This window comes from Topomyia yanbarensis, chromosome 3 (genome assembly GCF_030247195.1).
Source record: "Topomyia yanbarensis strain Yona2022 chromosome 3, ASM3024719v1, whole genome shotgun sequence".
Lineage (NCBI taxonomy): Eukaryota > Metazoa > Arthropoda > Insecta > Diptera > Culicidae > Topomyia > Topomyia yanbarensis.
Genome location: NC_080672.1, coordinates 358,479,412 through 358,499,013, shown reverse-complemented (window position 1 = coordinate 358,499,013; position 19,602 = coordinate 358,479,412). Strand labels below are relative to the sequence as shown.

The 19,602-nt window shown below is 37.0% G+C and overlaps 1 protein-coding gene across 6 annotated transcripts in view; it reads left to right on the top strand.

The window, feature by feature from the left end:
* The window catches only part of LOC131688948 (protein GDAP2 homolog), a 338,851-nt gene that overhangs the window by 81,950 nt on the left and 237,299 nt on the right, over positions 1-19,602 (top strand). For 4 of the 6 annotated variants that reach the window (XM_058973598.1, XM_058973595.1, XM_058973599.1 and 1 more), the window contains exons 2-3: positions 13,157-13,267; positions 13,618-13,787. In XM_058973598.1, the coding sequence (XP_058829581.1) occupies positions 13,193-13,267; positions 13,618-13,787 (245 nt within the window). In that variant the 5' untranslated portion in view covers positions 13,157-13,192. Of the gene's footprint in view, positions 1-4,428; positions 4,721-12,804; positions 12,824-13,156; positions 13,268-13,617; positions 13,788-19,602 lie in introns of those variants that run through there. The other 2 variants (XM_058973596.1, XM_058973597.1) reach the window with 2 other exon arrangements.

Here is a 19,602-nt window from a genome sequence, read left to right as displayed (position 1 = left end):
TACTAAAATCGCGAATAAGTTCCTCACATCATGAACATCCTTTAACTGTCGGTTGTGTATTCCCAAAATTTAAACCAGAATCATAGCAAAAACTAAACATGTCCAGTGAACCATCACAGTAACTCAATGAAACATTCGAATATAACGCTGTGTATATATTCGGGGTAAACTAGTTTTTGTGTTTCATTAATACGAGGTTTATGATTCATACCTTCATACCTTGATCACGGTTTTCGTGACTCGTTTAGTTCACGTAATCGTGATCTCTTTCCGTGAATTTATGGACGGATTTTTTCTTATATAAATGGACAAACTATACTTATTTTTGGAGTTTAATGGCTACAAAACACCAAAAAATGTGATTAGGCTTCCGATGTCCCCATAGTCCCCATTGAATTCATTCTTATTTTTAACTATTTTCTGAGTTTTGGATTCGACTCGCACGTTGCTCTAATCCATTTTCCCAACAGGAAGTTAGGTCTGGCTAAACATCAATGAACTATTCTTCTTCTTCAAAAAATACAACAAGCACTTTCGCGAAGATTTCTTAGCTTAAATATCTTTATGGATTGTGGCGGCTTTCATGAAAATTCCACTTTTCAGCCCACATGTGCAAATCGTCGACCAAACTAAATGCTTTTTTTTATCGAAAACTTTGACATGTTTTCCTGCTTAAACTGATGTTGAACTATTCCTTTTCCGTTGCCGTGTAAATCTCTTGACCTAACAGTTGCTCGAATCCGCTGAGGCGTATGTTTCATCGTGCATTACGGCGCATTCAACAATATTTCGAACAACTTACACACTTTTGCTTTAGCCGTTGTTGTTTTGCTTGTCGTCTCGAGTGCGATTCAATGGAACCTTGTACATTGATTCGTTTCTTGGCTTTTTGCACTGTTGTGTGTGATATCTCCATTTTGATATCTCTAATGGAAAAGTTAGGATTACTTTTGAAAGTGTTGGTCAGACGTTATTAGAATTCTGATTTCGGCTGGTTTCTTATCGGTCGTCAGACGTTTCTCAAGCACTTTAATAACGTTTGTCATAGTCGATTTGGTATTTTTCAGCGATTTCACCAATTCCGCATGGATTTTTCTTATGTGCGAACAAAGTTTGATACGCTGCTCTTCTTGCTTCAGACGAATGTCGCGCTAAATCGTGTTCAGAGTTGGCTGCACCCTCTCAGATTTTAATGAAACTTTCTGTACATGAGAGCTTTGTCACAAAAAGCCACTTTGTATACTTTGTTTTTTTTTTCAAGAATGATCTAGAATGTGTTTTGAAAAGGGTCAAACTTTTTAAACCAATTTAATTCAAACGGCTATAGTCTAAAAATGATAAATCCTACAAAAAAGTGTTGTAGGAGTGATCTGCACAAAATTAGTTAAGTTTTTGAATAAAAATATCGAAAAAAATCTTCATCGACTTCTACACTAAAAAAAATCGATTTTAAACACTGAAAGTCGATTTACAACAAAAAACCCACCTTTGATTTGAATGAAATAATGAAATAAGAAGTAGAGATTGATGGTGTAGGGGCCTTAATTGCGAAGTATGGGGTTCGCTCCTTCAAGAACCCTTTGCGTCGGCCAGTGAAAAGTCTGGTTTGCCATCCTATACATTTCCGAAAGACGAAAATCAGTTTTCTCTGCTAATCTTTCTCGTAAATGCCTGAGAGTGTCCTTTGAAGGGTGCTATTATAAAACCGAAGTAAGTGGTTCCTGGTCTCAGTAATCATAGAAACTCGCAGGAATTTCTACATGGTACATCAAAAACCCCAAGAGTCCATATGTTTCATTCCCTACATTTTCCCCCAGGTTTTACACAATGCATTTGCACTACGATTAAAGGTCAGACGAAACGAGTGCCCGACGCGAACAACCGTGAACAGTCTCCTACTTTGTGGTGGGCAGAGATTGCTTAGAATTTTACGCGAAAAGGACTTTTGAACGTCGGTTCGCCCGAATTTTTCTCAATACACGCGCCGCTACAAATGCACATGAAGAACTTGATGATAGCTGAAAAACGCGATTATTGGCACCAGTCCGTTAACGGATTAACGTATTGATCTTCAGAGAAACAATGTTTCGTCTGGTGGCTAGGGCCTACGTTGTTTATTCAATTTATCCTGTGATTGGAATACACGGAACGTTCGTCATATGATGACAGCTATGCATCGCTTTTATACTAATTATTATGACAGTAGTGGTGGGTGCAATCATAAAAGAGGCTGTGCTGCCAACATTCTCCCCACAAAATTGATGGTTTTATATTTACCTATCAACGACCATGCCCCCATCGTTATAGTTTCAGGAGGCTCTCCATTTGATGCAGCATGAAAAGCACTCTGTATTTCATAGGGAAAACATGGAAGTTTTCGAGTACTTTATCTGAAAAATCATAGCAGATTACCTTAGTTTGAATTCTTTCGCAGTGCTCCATTCCGGGTAATGAGAAGGCGGACACTTGGATTAGAATGATAATGAGAACGTGGACATTTAGGCATTAGAAGGTGATATTTATGAAAGATCGCGTAGCTTCAACGAGCTTTTAAATATTTCTTCTCAGAGGACACTCGAATTTTGGCAAATTTCGTGGAGCGATGGAAGTTCAGGAATCCCAAAGGTATCATAAAACTTTAGTCCAAGAGAATGGATGAGGGTCATGACTTCGCTCGGGTGATATCTCGGGTCATGTACAATCATTATACGTAGAAGGCCCATCTCCGGCGTATTGAGATCGTGGAGAGCGGTCTCTGCACTTGTGATTATCGCGATATAAAACATGTTGTCTGGTCGTGCGCTAAGTATTCTAGTACCAGATCTCCTTTAAACCAATCCCTTCGGCCTCGTTCCAGTCCGGTCTACACCAAATTCGTTACTGATACTTTTTGCATGTATCAGGCAACTATCAGTTGGAAAATTGGATTCTGAGATCATTATGACTTTAATTAGTTCAGTTTAAGATAAAAATACGCTGAAAAAAAATTAAGTTAGGCAAGGAAAAGTTTTTTTCAAATAACTTTTTTTTCCTTAAAAGTGCCCAACTTTAATTTTTTGATGGTAGGTAGGGAACATAATAACTATCTTGGAACAAAATTTCATCCAAATCAAAGAATGGTTTTTTTGTAAATCGACTTTAAATTTTTTAAAGCGATTTTCTTCAGTGTAGGAGTCGATGAAGAATTTTTTCAATATTTTTATTCAAAAATTTGACTAATTTTGTGAAAATCACTCCTACAACATTTTTTTTTGTAGGATTTGTCATTTTTAGACTATAGCCATTTGAAAACAATTGGTAAAAAAAGTCTTTTGAAAAAAAGGTAATTTTTTTCAAAAGACACTCTAGATCATTTTTGGAAAAACAAAGTATGCAAAGTGGCTTTTTGTGACAAAGTTCTCATATACAGAAAGTTGCGATAAAATCTGAGAGGGTGCTGCCAACATTTGTTCGAGTTGGCGCGAAATTCGTTTCCAACGCCATTTCACAACTAAATTTAAAATAGTAAAAACTAAATAGAGGAAAAATTCCGTATGCGCAACTTACAAAATGAGGAAAGCTTGAGTCTTTTAAATGAACGATTTAAAAAATACGATAAAAAATCGACCAATTTTTGATTCTTCCTCTAGTTCTAGTTACTTTCCGTCGGCCTATTTCCGCTACGAGGCCAAACACCGACGCCAGAGAAGATGGACCGTAGATCAACGGCTTTATTTCTCTTCCGAAGGACAGATTTTTTTTCACCTCAGAAACATCTCAACGACCTCGCCTGGGGTTGAACCCAGACCAACTGGGATGGGTGGCGATCACGCTTACCACTCATCCACCGGCGCCCTCTCATTCTACATTGATGAATCTTGAGTCTTCAAAAAAGTAGCCAAATGAATCGAAGATTCGTCAAACTCTTTCTCGACAAACATATGATTGAGGCATAAAAGCCAACCGTCAAATTTTTTTTTGAGAAGTGATTCTGGACAAACCGTTATTGGACACAGTTTACAGTAGTTAATGAAAGAGAAAACTTTGCTCTTTTGTTTAGTAGCAACATCTGGGATTGGCGAATAACGATTTGTCTAAAATTTCCACTTAAAGTGAGGTTTGATAGTTGGCTTTTACGCCGTAATTATATGTTTGTCGCGATTTGTTCGTGAGGCTACGCTATATGATCAAACATTTTCAAATTGCCCTACTAGATGTAAACAAAAAATGTCATCAGCGACTCCAATCAACTGATCACCCCAACACTGGCTGATAGTGATCCATTCAAACCAACTTACGAACGAACCAAGTGATCGCGCTCACCAACATTGCCGAGTGTCGTCGCTGACTGCACAGTCTGCACACATGCACAGTAGGCCCGCCGCGTACAACCCACACACCCTGTGCGGGCGCTCGGACCAGCAGCAGCAGCAAAAAAGCCCATCAGTTTAGCGTTGACGTCGTCGGTACGCGGCTGGAACCGTGAGTTGTGTGTGGGGTTTACTTTTGCTTTGCGCTGGATGACGGCATAGTGTGTCTCGCTTCCGAGTTTCGCAGATTCCAGGTTTCCCGTGTTCGGTAGTGCGTTTAGTTGATTAACCCCGCGTGTTTTTTTTCTCCAACTGCTCAGTGCGGTGCTAATACTGTATAGTTCCTATAGGTTTGATTGTGTTCTTTCGACAGTCCGCCTACACATCAGAACTAAGTGTGATCCGACTGGGTGTCTGTTCCGGTAGGCGAGGTGAGACGGGGCGACAAAAAAAAGTAATTAATTTCAAGGGTTCAGCAATAATTGATGTGATAAGTGTGTGGTTCTCTCCTAGTGAATGCGATCCATCGTCGGCGTTGGTTTGTTTTTGTTTGATTTCGGTGTACTATAGGTACATGCGTATATCTATTACTGCAAGCTGTCACAAGCAGTTGTGGGACTGGATGGAAATGGATAACAGTGAAGTGAACTGCCATCAATATCCACTCGCAAGAAATCAGTGATTCGTTATCTCAAGAACTGCTGAACTAAGGGCGACCGTTTGTTTGGCGTTTCAGCGATTGATGCATTCCTTGAAATATGAATGGCTCTTCGATTTGTTATTTTCTGCTACATACGACAAACCGCATTGTTGTGACCGTGTTCTGATTACCAATCATTGCGACATTTCGGCTCCAAACGCTGCTAATGTATGGAATAGAGACGACTGTGAAACGAAAGACTGTCGTAAATTTGTTTGTCTGCCTATAAATAGTTTTGAATGAGACCAGTTCCAGGTGCTTTATTGTAACCTGAAACAATGATTTGCATTTAGAACTGTTTTATTATTGCTTAAAAATGTCATTGTGTCGTCCCTTTTCCACTTTTCCCCATCTTCACAATAGAATTTCGAATTGAAAATTATCTAACGGGCAGATTGAAAGGTTCACGTAATGTTCTAAATATTTCATCGCGGGCTCGGGCCGATAAAACAAATCAAAAACAAACAACCGGTGACAACAGATTATTTACCGCTGATGCAGCTCATGAATATAAGAAGAGGGGCAATCTTTCTCCACCCGTTCGATGGATGGATGGATGGACGTCGATCGTCAATGCAGTGGGCGAGCAGTCACCAATTTCGTGATTTGCTTTGGTTCTAGCAATTCGAGGACGCATATTTCTGTTGCGATGAATAAGTAAGCAGTATTGATCAATGCCACATTAGCGGTGCACCGCGTTGAAAATTGTGCTTCCCTGTGCAGCGACAGTACGCCATCTAGCGAACTGATAAACGGAAAGGGCAACTGCGATTATAGTTGCTTTGCTCATAGTTAGGCGAATGAAACATGTTCAAACTCTTCCGGACCACTAGCGTTATCGTTGCCGACGAGCTCAAAGATCTGAAAAAGTTGTATGAAAATATGCGTGAGCAGTTCTGAGTCTAATGAAATTATCACACTCCAAACTACAAATCGTTTCAAGAAATTTAGAGCCAGATAATCTGCAAGGCATAATTACTTCCACAATCACAATACCGTCTTTTAATTAAAACAGAAACAAAACGTTCCGTGACGACAGGCTCGATTAGTTCCAGTCAAATTGGCTACCGTCATCATTTCCGCCTGACTATGAATATGGCAACTATAATTGCGATTAGCTGTTCAACCAGAATTATTAGCGTAACTGTGACGTGCGGAGTGCAAAGGTGTGGCCCCTCTCAGCTTCCCACAACCTCGCAGTGGAGGTTCATCACCGGTAGAGATGAGTGTCGACCTGTTGTTCGTTCAGCTGAACTTTATGCTAGGCGGTACGCTGACGTGTGTTGCATAGTTTTGTGCACTCGTTCACTGAAGAAAACCGTCACAAAATTGAAACGCAAATCAAAAAGTACATTCTCAAAGTCGTTTGGCCCATTAAGAACTTCAAATTAAAAAAAAAAACAGGAGCCCAAATCATACCAAAACGAAAAACTGTTATTAAATGATATGCTAGCATGGCATATGCTATCGTGAACCATATCAATTCAGTGTGGAAAACAATGCGGTGTTCTGTAATTTGATGTTTCGTAATAATCAGCACATCTAGGTAAAGGTTGAAAGCGCGAGAAACTAAACAAACACCGTGGAATGTTTCTGCATGATGGCGTGGTTCTCTTTGTGCAATCCATACTTCCATGTGCTCTTTGTTTTCTTTTTATGTATTAATTTAGAGACTTATGAATCATCGATGCTGGCGAGCTTCAGTCTGAGCGGATGTATTTTCACTGCTTCTGGTGGTGTTTGTCAAAAGATTTTGGATATGGATTATTTAGTACAGTAATGAATATGTCTCAGATTTTGTTGGGTTTTGACACGACGTATATTAGAGCGAACTTTCCAGTGCAATTGGGTTAATGAAAAGGTTTAATAAAATCGAAACGGGTCATGAATTATTCAGTGCGGGAAACAAATAGTTTTCTCATAGTTTGGATTTGAGATCATATATAAGCAAACACAAACAGTTCACAGTAGTTGGGGGAAACCGGTAGGCATTGCTACGTATTTGTCGATGTTCATACGAATCAATATTGTATATTTACCTTCATCGGTGTTTGCTTCTTAACTGGTGATGCTGGTTGTTGGGTTGGAGGTACTAGGCGCAATCGATGTTACTGCACACAGTGGTCGGAAATTGAAAAACCGATTCAATTCAGTGATATGAGACATTTCTTACACACATCACTGTAGAGTGTTCGGCCATGGTCCAGAAAGCAAAATTAGCACACCTAAAACGGCGCGCTCAGATTTTCTGGTTCTGCCCTCAAAATCTCATTCCCAAAAGCAATCCTTTTTGAACATTGAGCTGTTCGCGCACAGTTCGAGAACGTTTTGTTCTTCTTTTCTCCACTGCTATAAATAACCCATAACCTGAAACTTCTTGTAAAATACCTAGCCATCAGATTCCTAGATTAGAGCCGACAAGCATCTATACGCTAAAAACACCTCTTTACTACTGGTGCCATGACGACATCCACTCGTTGAGTAGTAAAATAGCATATATAAGCATCACACTGATGATGACTGTTATAATATTGTTTGGCTCCCCGCCATCGGTATTTCCGCATCGTCATTAGCGGACTTTGTTTTGTGCCATTTTTTCGCTGGTATTAAGATTCCATTTGTATGTATGTGTTGATAATTAAGCCTTACTAGAAAAAAAATTAACGGGTAGCATCAGGACTAGACCGTCAAACATCTACTCGTAAAAACGCCAGCTTACACCCTAGGCCATAACAACACATGATGAGTAGCCGTTCGAATAAGCTATATAAACTTCTCATCTTTGCAGCAGCGTCACAAGTGGGACAGCATGGTGACGTTGGTATGTGTAATTCAGGTTATCTCTGTATTGTGTAGCCAACAACGTGTAACTATGGGGTACGGTATTGTAGTGCACAACTATAAGGCTGGTTGACCATAAACGAATCATTTAGGAGCTTTTCGCTCACAGTTCGAGAGCGAGAAAAACGGATGCATTTGCGCTCCCAAAGATTAATTTTGGGTGCAGGAAACAATTAATTACGCTTTCATCTTTGGATTTAGAGATTTAATGTCTTAGAAACATTTATTAAACATCGACCAACTGTTTCTTTTAGCTGAAGCGGTTTTGGGGTGGTTCTAAGAAATCGAAGTTACAAAAATTATTTCAAATTCTAGTTGAGATAGAACGATACCTGCTTCTGCAATTTCCTAGAGAAATCAATTCTTAAAAGCTTTGTTGAAGAAGGCTACATTGTAGCTCAAGCCGTTTGAATTTTAGGGTGATTTTTATAGCATAACTTTGGGTGTCTTTTAAAAGACAGTTTTTTCGTACACTTTTTAATGCGATTTTTCTCATAAGAGTGGTGTCTGAGCACTTCAAGAGCAAAGTTAGGTGTAATTTTTGCTGAAAGAAGGTAGTTTTTTAGCTTATCGGAATCAAAAGCTATACACTCAAAAACACGCCCTTTTCAAATGTTAATATCTCAAAAAGATGAAAACGGAAATAGATAATTTCAATTATATTTGATAGGTAGTGCTTTTGTCTACAATTTATTTAAAAATGGAGAACATTTTTCTGTCTTTCTCAAATAAATCAAATTTGAACAAAAAACAATTCTGAATAGAATCTTATAGTGTAAATAAAAAAACGAATAAAATAATTATAATACACCCAAAACAAAAATCTCTTGCAATAGGTGCAAGCGACAATCACTTGCAAATAATGTTAGTATCGCTTGCAATTTTGCAGTGAAAGACGCTTGCAATCATTGCAAGCATATAAAATCACTTCATCTCTCGCTATACGTACATACGTTTTTTCAACACACTGTCAAAGGATTATCACCACATTCACGTGTCTATGCTGGGTCTTATAGAAACGCACAGCGAGTTTTTATTTTCCGTCTACTTTTTATTCATTCCTTACCAACATTATCAAACGCCGTTTTGTGGCATATTCATTACACACGAGATAGCATCAAATTGCGGATGTGCTGATTGTTCGAGCCTTAACGCTCTGTCCGCATGTGCACAGATAGAGTTATATACGACTTTTATCCACTAATAATCATCTGATAGCATGATATTGGTTAGTGATCTGTCCGTATGGGACTTGTTTTTCAACGCTAGCTGTCTTTTTTATCTAACTAATCTAATATTGGTCATCAATACACATACATCGCTAATACATAGGCAAAATTCGTTTTTTTTCTGTTTCTTGCATTACATGCAAGGAAGCTTCTTGCAATTTTTGCACATTACCGCAATTTTCGCTCGTATTTATTACATTAATGTAAGCGATTCTTACAGGGTCTGTTTTGGGTGTAGATTCTGTAAAGTCTTGCTACGATTTTTCAAGGTTCACATACAATTACAGAGTTTTTATATTGCAGATAGTGTAATGACCCTATTTTGGGCCAATTCGTGCCGGTATACCATCAATAACTCGACTTACAATTGTTGGAATACATATAAATCAGGAATGATATTTTTTTTCTCCTGATAACCAGTGTAATAAACAATGCCGGAAAATGGTGAAACATAGGTAGGGTAAAGTGCCTATTTTCACCATACTAAGGAGGGTGCCGCACTAATTCATTAATTTCTCGGCCTACAACCAATGGAATGCGTAAAAATTGACATGAAGAGCTTTGCTTCGTTGTTAAGAACCAATATAATAACACAAATGCGATGAAACAGCGAAATTCTCGTGTTTGAGTGTAACGAAAATTCGAATCAAGTGCCCCTATTGTTGCGCTATCATTTGACTCAATGCGTTGAACAAAGATGGCAGACACTGCTCTAAACAACGGCTTCAAATAGGTAGGGTGATAATAGAAACATGGCGGCAATGGGCTCATCACTCTATAAGGAATTCAGTGATATTACCCTCAAAGTTAGATAGAAAATTTATTTCCCCAAATAATTAAGCTAGAAACTCGCGGTCTTCAGCAAAGTTCCAGAAAATATTATTGTAAAGAACTTTGCTGAAGATACTAAAACTACATAGAAACAGTAGCGAGATATGTATTGTTACTTGCGATAGACCCCTTAACAACAGTTTTACTAATATAACTTTTTATGATTATTTTTTATATTAAAATGGTCTTCTACAAGGTTGTTCAGGGCAATGAACTACACATTTTTGATGAAGACGATGAATCGATCTCTTGAAGAATAAAAGTTATGGTCAATTTTCCAATATTTTCAGGTTAACAACTTAAGCGACTTTCTTAATCGCAAAAATTAACATATAAAACTAATACTCAATATTATCATCTCGCGTATACTCTCAACATACAAAGAATATAAGTGGACCTTCGAATTGTACCAAACAAAAGTCATAAAGGAAGCAATCAATCGTATTGGGCAATGCTTCAAATATTTCTCTAATCCTGTGAAAGGATCTTTGACTCTGCAATGATATTTGTGATTTTACAGTTTTTATTGAACCTGTAAACAAAAATATATCCATTCAGAATCGCTATCAGTAATATCAGTTAGATTAGATTTCGCGTCTTCTTTTTGTGGTGGGGAGTTAAGCTTGATGATATAAAATCCATAATAATCGCCACTTTTCAAGATGGTTGATAGTGTGTGTAATACTGAACATCGTTATCAAACCTCTTAGCTACTATGATTCAAACTTTCATCAGCGTAGTAGCGTAGTAGTGTTGCTGCCTAAGCTCGACTCCTACCAGCAGAAGACAAAAGTTAGTCCGTAAGATTTTAAGCCTGTTTCTAATGACCCTGCCATCTCTAGCTCTCCGATCTGTATATTTATTTATTTATTTATTCTTATTTTTCACCTGACCTGTTTTGGTCTACATGAAGTGTTTCTAGAATGGGAAAAGCCCATTTCAGGGTATACTTCATAAGCAATCCTCAAATGGGCGTAAAAACCCATCATCTTATCATTTTTTTCACACCTTATTACAATGGTTTTAAACTACAAATAAACATGATCACATAGTACACAGTATTGCGGGAACAAAAATTACAAATATTACAAAAATGAAATCTTAAAATCTAAGTCAACCTTTTTAGACTATTGTTGAAAACATCACAAGATACAGAAAAGTCAAAATGGTCATACACACTATTAAAAACATTACACATCGTTCTAATTGGTTCGTTCTGACCGGACTCTGTGCGCTGAAATTCCAGTCTTAAGAAGTTATGCGATCTGAGATTTCTCGGGGGAACATTGATTTTTATTTGTGAGAGAATATCTGGAGCATCTATTTGACCAGTTAATATCTTCCCACCAAATACTGCTCCAAATGTGTTTCGCCTTTTCGCTAGGGTTTTCATGTCGAGCAGACGACAGCGATCGATTTACGGTGGTAGATCTGCTGGGTTACGCCATGGGAGAGTTCTAAGAGCAAAACGGAGGAATCTTGCCTGCACTGCTTCTATTCGGTTGATCCAAATGCTCATATAAGGACACCAAATGGGTGCTGAAGCTTCCGGGACAGATCGCAATAGTGAAAAATAGAGTGGCCGTAAACAATATGGATCAGCGAATTCTTTGGCGATTCTTATAATGAAGCCGAGATTTCTATTTGCCTGTGCTATAACATGAAAGTAATGATTTCTGAATGTCAGTTGTGAGTCCAGGAGTATTCCGAGGTCTCTGATAACTGTCATTCTCTCTAGCGATTCCCCTGAGATGGTGTAGCTCCAGAGTAAAGATATTATGGAACATTTGGCCGCGATGAGAGCCAGCAAGTTGCGACTACACCAATTACAAAAAGCATCTAAGTGTCGCTGTAGTGTCACGCAATCTTCTATTGACCGCACAGTGAGAAATAGTTTGAGTTCATCAGCGTATATAAGTTTACTCCCTGGAGGTATAACATAGCAAACGTCATTGAAGAACAACGAAAAAAGCAACGGTCCTAGATTGCTCCCTTGAGGCACTCCCGACAAGTTGATGAAGCTCTATGACTCTATGTATAAAAAATTATACCCTTAAAGTTGCGGAAAGCTCTAGCGATCAAGATGCAATCAAATTTGTCCAATTTGTAGTTTTTGAACTTTTTAGCGGCTTCTGAATTAGGCCTCAGATTTGAATACCGGTAAAGTTCCGGATCTTCAAAGCCCCATATCTCCGGTCACAAGTGCGTGCAGTGAATAAATTTGATTGCATCTTGATCGCTAGAGCTTTCCGCAACTTTGAGGGTATAATTCTTTGAACTTTTTCAGCGGCTTCTGAATTAGGCCTCAAATTTGATGAATACCGGTAATGTTACGAATTTTCAATGCTCCATATCTCCGTTTGCAAGTGCGTGCGGTGAACAAATTTGATTGCGTTTTATTTCTTAAAAAAATCTTCAACTTTTGGTGTATATATTGTCATACTTTTTCAGCGGCTTCCAATTAATTGCCTTTTTTGTCGGATTTCTTCCACTGTGCACTGTGCCACGCAAGTAGTGGAAAGGTATATTCGCTCCAGATGATATTCTAGTATACAGTGCTGTAATGCTAAAACAAGATTCATCACCTTCATTCACTTCTTATTCACTACATCAGAAAAATATCCTTCCTATAGTATTGATAATATTAAGGAAGACCGATAAGCTAACAAGGGGAAGAAGGAAGCTGAATAACCATTTTGGCTTTTGCTCTCCTAGAAAATGATCTTAAGTCTTTGGAATTCAGCGCTTAAAATTAAGTACAGAGGTTCGGTTAGAATGGACCGGCTAAAGATTTAAAAAAGGAATCGAATTTCTTCTTGCTTTCTAGAAGGCTAATTACCCTTAATTCATCAATATTAATTCTTGCATCGCAACACCACTTTTCTGCAAGAGAAATCGAAAGCTGATTGTCTTACAATTATCACAACTATCAGGTTGTTCTGTAAACAGGTGCAAATTGTCGTTCGCATACCATCCTGTCTCACAGTGTTTTAGTTGGACAAGTAGTCCCATCTATATTCATTTTCATATCTGACATATTTCAAATATATTGTTCGTGTCTCAGAAACACTGATTTAGGCACGATTGCATGCGAACGATGTTTGAGACTAAACTAATTGACAATCAGTTTCTTGTTTGTTGAAAATGACGTCTTTAACAATGTAAATATTTTCTTCTCTCTTTTACTCTTATCGCTTGTTTCATCGAACATTTTTTGCGCAATGGTAAAACAAAATCTCCAAAAACAACAAACTAATGCGAAACAGCTCGAAAAATCCTCCCACTAACTCCGCGCCAGAGCGATGAGACTAGTGTCTGACTTCTACAACGAGAGTATCGAACCATCACTAGGAGGAATCACAAAGCCACTAACACACGTAAATATCCGGTTAAAAAGTAAACCACCTTAAAACAAATAATAACATAAATTACCTCTTCAAGAGACCGCACATGATCGCACAGACAACCGAACTGACAGCAGACTTCTGAACGAATGGCGGCACACAGACAATCAAACAGAGACAAACTAAACAACAACAACACCCAACGGACCCCGACGACACTGGACAATTTAATTACCTCATAAAAACCAACCACAGCACAAACGTTAAGCAGCAAGCGGCGGCCGCTCTCTGCAGAGCAGCGAGTAGGCCAAGAGAAGGAATGCATGCATTTTAATAGTGTTTTGTTGTGTTTTTTTCTTCTCTACTTGTCCACCAAACTCCAGCCGCAGTCCTACGTTGCCGTGGATAGTCTGACACCCTGGGGCACCCGAGATTGTAGCAGCAACCGCCCCCGACCAGCCGACTACAGTCAGTTCCAGTTTGTGGACGGTCCCCGGTACGAGTCGAGTCCGTTCGCGTGTGATGATCAGATCAACCAGCGGTTTGTAATTTGGTAAGTTTATTTTTGTTTTATTTTTTCATTTGGGTACACGGATACGAAAAACTACCAAAAGTTGTGCACTTTTGACTCAATCTGGGGGTATCGTGGAATAAGGTAAAATTAGGTAAACCGTGTAGAAGGTAGTTTCCCTTTAACCACGGCAAAAACCACAACTCATTGGCAGGTTTTTTATACTCAACCTTGAGTAAAATATGCCTAAATTTAAGTTGAATCTACCTAATTTTAAGTATACCTCAAACAACTCAAAAGTACCTTAATCCATGGAAGGCCTCGGCTGAGTCGAATCTCTCTCTTTGTTTTTGACAACACTAATAAGTTTGGAAGCGACGCAAGGCTCAAAAGTACCTAAATTTAAGTTAAAAGAACTTATTCTGCGGGTTGTTTTATTTTTCCGTGTAGGTTATGTAGGGTAAAAAGCGTAAAGTAGACGGGTAACGTTTTGCTTTACAGTGCAGGTAAAAACGTAGATTTTGGGAATCTATGAAATTTGCATATTTAAAAGTTTCGATGAAGAAAAATAAATGCAAAAATTTTACAATTTTTCAGGTGAAAGGCAATCTCTAAATTTCAATTGGATTAGCTTATAAAAAACTCATTCAAAAATATAGCGGAATGTTATGTCTGATATGAAAATTATGACGATATAATTTATAATATTTAAATAATCTAGACTTGAACCGGCAATTATTTGTTCACTGAGTACATCTTTTCTAAATGGTCTTTACACACAGTTTCTTGTTCGTAAAATTGGATACCTATATTGACTTCACCGGAGCGTTATTGCTATTACAAACCAACCGAGAAGTTACCGGAACATTATTTGACCGGTTGCACATCTAAAATTTTACTGCCAAATAAAAAATACGATTCGATATTATTTACGATAATTGTAATACTAATTTTTCTAGTGTATACTAAAGTTGTACATTACCATCGTAGAAATATAACCAATCCACAAATTATAATAATGTACCCTAAATTCGCTCTCGTGTCGTGTGAAGCTAGCTGTTTTCCTCACGTGCAACGAACAACGTCACCAAATCGTGCTTCGAAGTAGGCTGTGGATTTGAGACGGTAGATTCTGTACACTGATAAAACCAGTCAGTCTCACGAACAGCACGTGTTAAATCGATAAACGTGCGCTGCTGGTACATCTGAAACACGGAAAATTTATGCGATTACCATACTCATCTGTTCAGTTGAGTGCAGAGGAATTTATTTTCGAATGGCGTTGGAGCCAGAGAGTCGTCGAGCAGGTCGGGCCCGGATAGGGGATGGTAGAATGGAATGTTTCCAACCGAACTTGGAGTTTAAGAGGGATTTGTTTGTTTAGGGTAGAGAAATGTGGTACTATTTCGCTATCTGTATAATTGTATCGATATTTACGTACAAAATCTCCCCCAGTTCCTCCACTACCAACATAATTTCCACCGTAAATAGCAAATTAGACGATATTCCATTAGCACTTTGTTGAAATGTATTTAATAACTGTAATCCGTAAAATCCGCTTTAAAATCCATCGATTTTAAGATTTTTTCTGGTCAATCCAGTATTGAATAAATATTATTATATTTACATATATCAGTACATTGCTTGATAATACGATTCAATAACATACCCAAACTCAATGAATGGAAATAAAAAATATTTTGTATTCGTACGAATTGCCTATGGATATTAATAGAAACCTCACCGGAAATACATGTTAATGGTTTTCAACATTTAACCCGCAGGAAAAATAATTGCTTTGATGAAACCATCGTTGATCATTTTCAATTATTTCACATCAAACATAGCCTCTATGCAATGAACAGCATTGACCTCGTCGTTCGCTTTCAATTTATGCAACGAACATGAATTAAATTATTTCATCCCACTCAATGAACCGATTACTATGTTCTATTTATGGAGTGACCCTAAATTAAAAATAACCCTATTGCCAGCAGTGGTTGAGAAAAAAAAAGTCCCCGCATGAAATTAGTCCCCAGGTGGAATTGCTTTTTCATCGATTATGTCGTCAGAGTGGTGATGCACGACGAAACAGTGACGTAGCTTGTTGTAATTCTTTACTGTACCATCCCATCGTTCCCGGATGTCGTTGCGTTGCGTAACCACGGTATACTAGGTAGATTGCAGACTGATGATTCTCATTTCTACACAAACTACTTGAGGAATAATTATTGGGAATAACAATTGTCCCTGTTCAAGCGAGATCCATTATTGCGGGCTACGACCATCTTTACGATTACTTGCGATATTAGAAAGGAAGTGTTGCTGTGTTATTTACTTAACGGAAGGCCCCGACTCAATGACATTTCCATAAGTACCATGAATTGGGTATTGGGTAGATATTTAGTCAAAATTCGCTTCAAGTAATCGATGCGACTGGCAATATAATTTTGTGTTGTAGAATTTTTGTATCTATTTATTTCTGAACAGTTTACTGATTCATTAGATTAAATATATACAGTTCTATGTAAAATATTTAGACTCAGGAAAACTAAATTATCGAGAGTAAATTCCGTCAGAACCAGCTTGAATTCCGAACAGTCGGCCATCGGTAATGTTGTTACCAATTTAAACTTTATTAATTTATGAATGGTTATATTTAAAAAAATCTAGATTTGAATTTTCCATTGCCCGTGCCGATAACACGTAATATAAACAAATAGTTATTCAAGCATTGTATGAAGTATTTATTTCTGTTTTTTTCATAGAGAATTGTTTGTAGAATATGCGAAGATGAGCGATAATAACGACCATCGAAGGGAAATACAAGGAATTGATAGCCTGATGCACGGGCTTGATAGCAATAATGGAACTTGAAATCAGAATAAAAAATGCAAACACGGTGAATCTTCATTTTCCTATTGACCCGTGATCATAGCCACTAGTTAGATTTTAGTCGTTTTGAGATTGATCTACGATCAACCAGGGCCGCAGAGAGAAAATACGGGCCCGGGGGGTCCAACGTATGGGCCCCCACCACTGTGTATTGCCTGAGTACAACAAAGTCAATGTTTGAAGTCCATTGGAGTTCACAGATATTATGTATAGCACACTGAAATTTTATGTTTATGTACCTTTTTTTGCTCTAGTTGTTTGTAGTGCCAATGAAAGAAAAAACGTATAGTTTTTTATACTTTGGGAGTTTTTAATACCTCTTCGACAGTTTTGGTGACTTTGAAAAGCGCTATTTTTGTTAATAGTATTTATGAAAGTAAGGAAATGGCAAGATTAAAAATGTAGTAATTACAAAAATATCTGAACGGCAATCATCGGCAAAAGATTAAAAAAAGCAATAGGAAAATTAAATATTAAAAGAATGTACAAAAGAGCTAAAAACAACAAAATCAACCAAGTAAACAAATTAATGTCAATTGTCAAAAAATGTTTAATCGAGAAAAACCAAAACAAAACCTAAAAAAATTGATAAAGGCAAACAGGAAACTAGAAAAGCATATTGCGAAGATTAAAAAAGTCAAACATTATTGAGCAAATGGTGAAAATAATAAAAATCGATAGGAAAGTAGGAAAATTTTTTAGAATCAATGAAAATAAAAAAAAATACTAAAAAGAATACAAACATTAATATAAAAAATGCATAAAACTGAAAAACTCGATGAATCAAGTATAATAAAATTTATTTAACATTAAAAACAAGACATATTTAAAGCAATATAAAAAATAAATAAAACATTAAGAATGCATAAAACTAGAGGAGTATATATAAAAGACAATAATAAAATATCCATAGAAAAATTAAAAAAATGGACGAATCAGAAAATTTTGAAAAGCTGGAAAATTGAAATGATGAAAAGGCGAAAAAGTAAAGAAAATTGGAAGTATTGAGCAAAAACGGAGCAAACAGACAAAATACAAAACAAAAAATAGTAGAAAAAAGCCAACATTATAGAAACACAAAAATGATGATATCAGCACGAAAAAAATGAATAAAATGGATATTATATAAAGAATGGCAATGAAACGAACTAAATGTAAAATTACGTAAAAGTGCGCATAGTATCAAGAAAAGATAAATCAAATGTTTTTTTAGGAAAATAAAAAAATCAAACGTATATTTTTAGGAAAATAAAAAAAATCAAACGTATAGGAAAATGGTCAACAGAAAAAGTACTTTCAAAATAGGTTAAATGCAAAACATGAAGAAATAACAATAACGAATTAAATCTTAAGAAAAAGGTATAAAAAATAAATAAAATTATATTAAATGAACAATGGGAAAAAATAAAAATGCGATAAACGGAAAGCTAAAAACTAGAAAATGAAGAAGAAAATAGGAGAAAGTTAATAAAATAAACAATAAGACAAATTGGAATGAATTTGAATAAGTAAAATTGCTTTTCGAAATGCAAAAAATAAAAAAAAGGAAATAGAAAAAGGCTGTGGAAAAAATAAATGTAGTAAATAGACAAATTCTAAAAACTAGATGGAATGACAAAAGAAACAATTAAAAAAGCAGGGTATTAAAATATGAAACAATAAGAAAAAAAAATAAAGAAAGCAGAATTTTCTCAAAAAATTGCGAATAAAATTCAATAACAGAGAAAAAACTATAAATTAAAGTAAAGGATAGTGATAGCAATAGAAAACCTGTTTTAATCCACCTAGCGGTGCAATTGTGCCTTTCTCATTTCTCTAAACTATGGCACGGAGGCTTTTTATGTTCAACATAATTGTGGAAATGTCCATTACATTCTTAGTACACTTTGCACTTATACACAATGGCATGCCAGCCACGAACTTGATGAGCTACGTGTCGACGGTGAAACACTTGAAACAAAAAAATATCATACTCCATTAGCCTAATCAGCATTAGATCAATGTTATCTGCTTGCTAACTCATTTTGTCATGCGGGGCTGGGTATGTGAAGAGGGCGAAAGTCCCATGAACGAACGACTCCCCAGCTTAAATTATTATGCTTTGTGATACAGTGGTGGTTTAAAGATGACGGGGTTGAAAGGGAGGGGTATGAGGGCTGGATGGGGTGGTGGTCTGAGGGGTGATTTAAGGAGATTTTTAAAGGAGGGGCGCGAACAGTAGAGGGGGGGGGTGTAACCCCTCTCCGTAAACCATCAACTACGCCTCTGTTAAAATCCAGAAACTCTAAACGAGTCGAAAAAAAAATTTGGCCGGGATTAGGTTGACGTTTTTCAGAGTGATTGCATAACCTTTCTATATGAGAAAGGCAAAAATGTGCCAAAATCCAAAAAAGTGAATCGTAGTCAAATTTTTTTTTCGAGTTTGCATCAAATCTCGACGTTTCATGCACCTTGAACACATTTAGCATCAAAAATAAAAATTCTATTTTTAATTTTTCCTATAGTTTATATGAGAAATTTCTGTGTGGCCGTACTCTGAAACCCGTAATTCCGGAACCAGAATTCCGATCCAAAATTCAATAGCAGCCGATGGGAAGGTTGCACCTTTCATTTGAGACTAAGTTTGGGCAAATCGGTCCAGCCATCTCTGAGAAAAATGAGTGACATTATTTGACACATACGCACATACATACACACACACACATACACACACATACACACACATACACACACACATACATACATACACACACACATACAGACTTTTTCCGATCTCGACGAACTGAGTCGAATGGGATATGACACTCGGCCCTCCGGGCCGGGATTTGGTTGACGTTTTTCAGAGTGATTGCATAACCTTTCTATATGAGAAAGGCAAAAATGCATAAAACTGAAAAACTCGATGAATCAAGTATAATAAAATTTATTTAACATTAAAAACAAGACATATTTAAAGCAATAT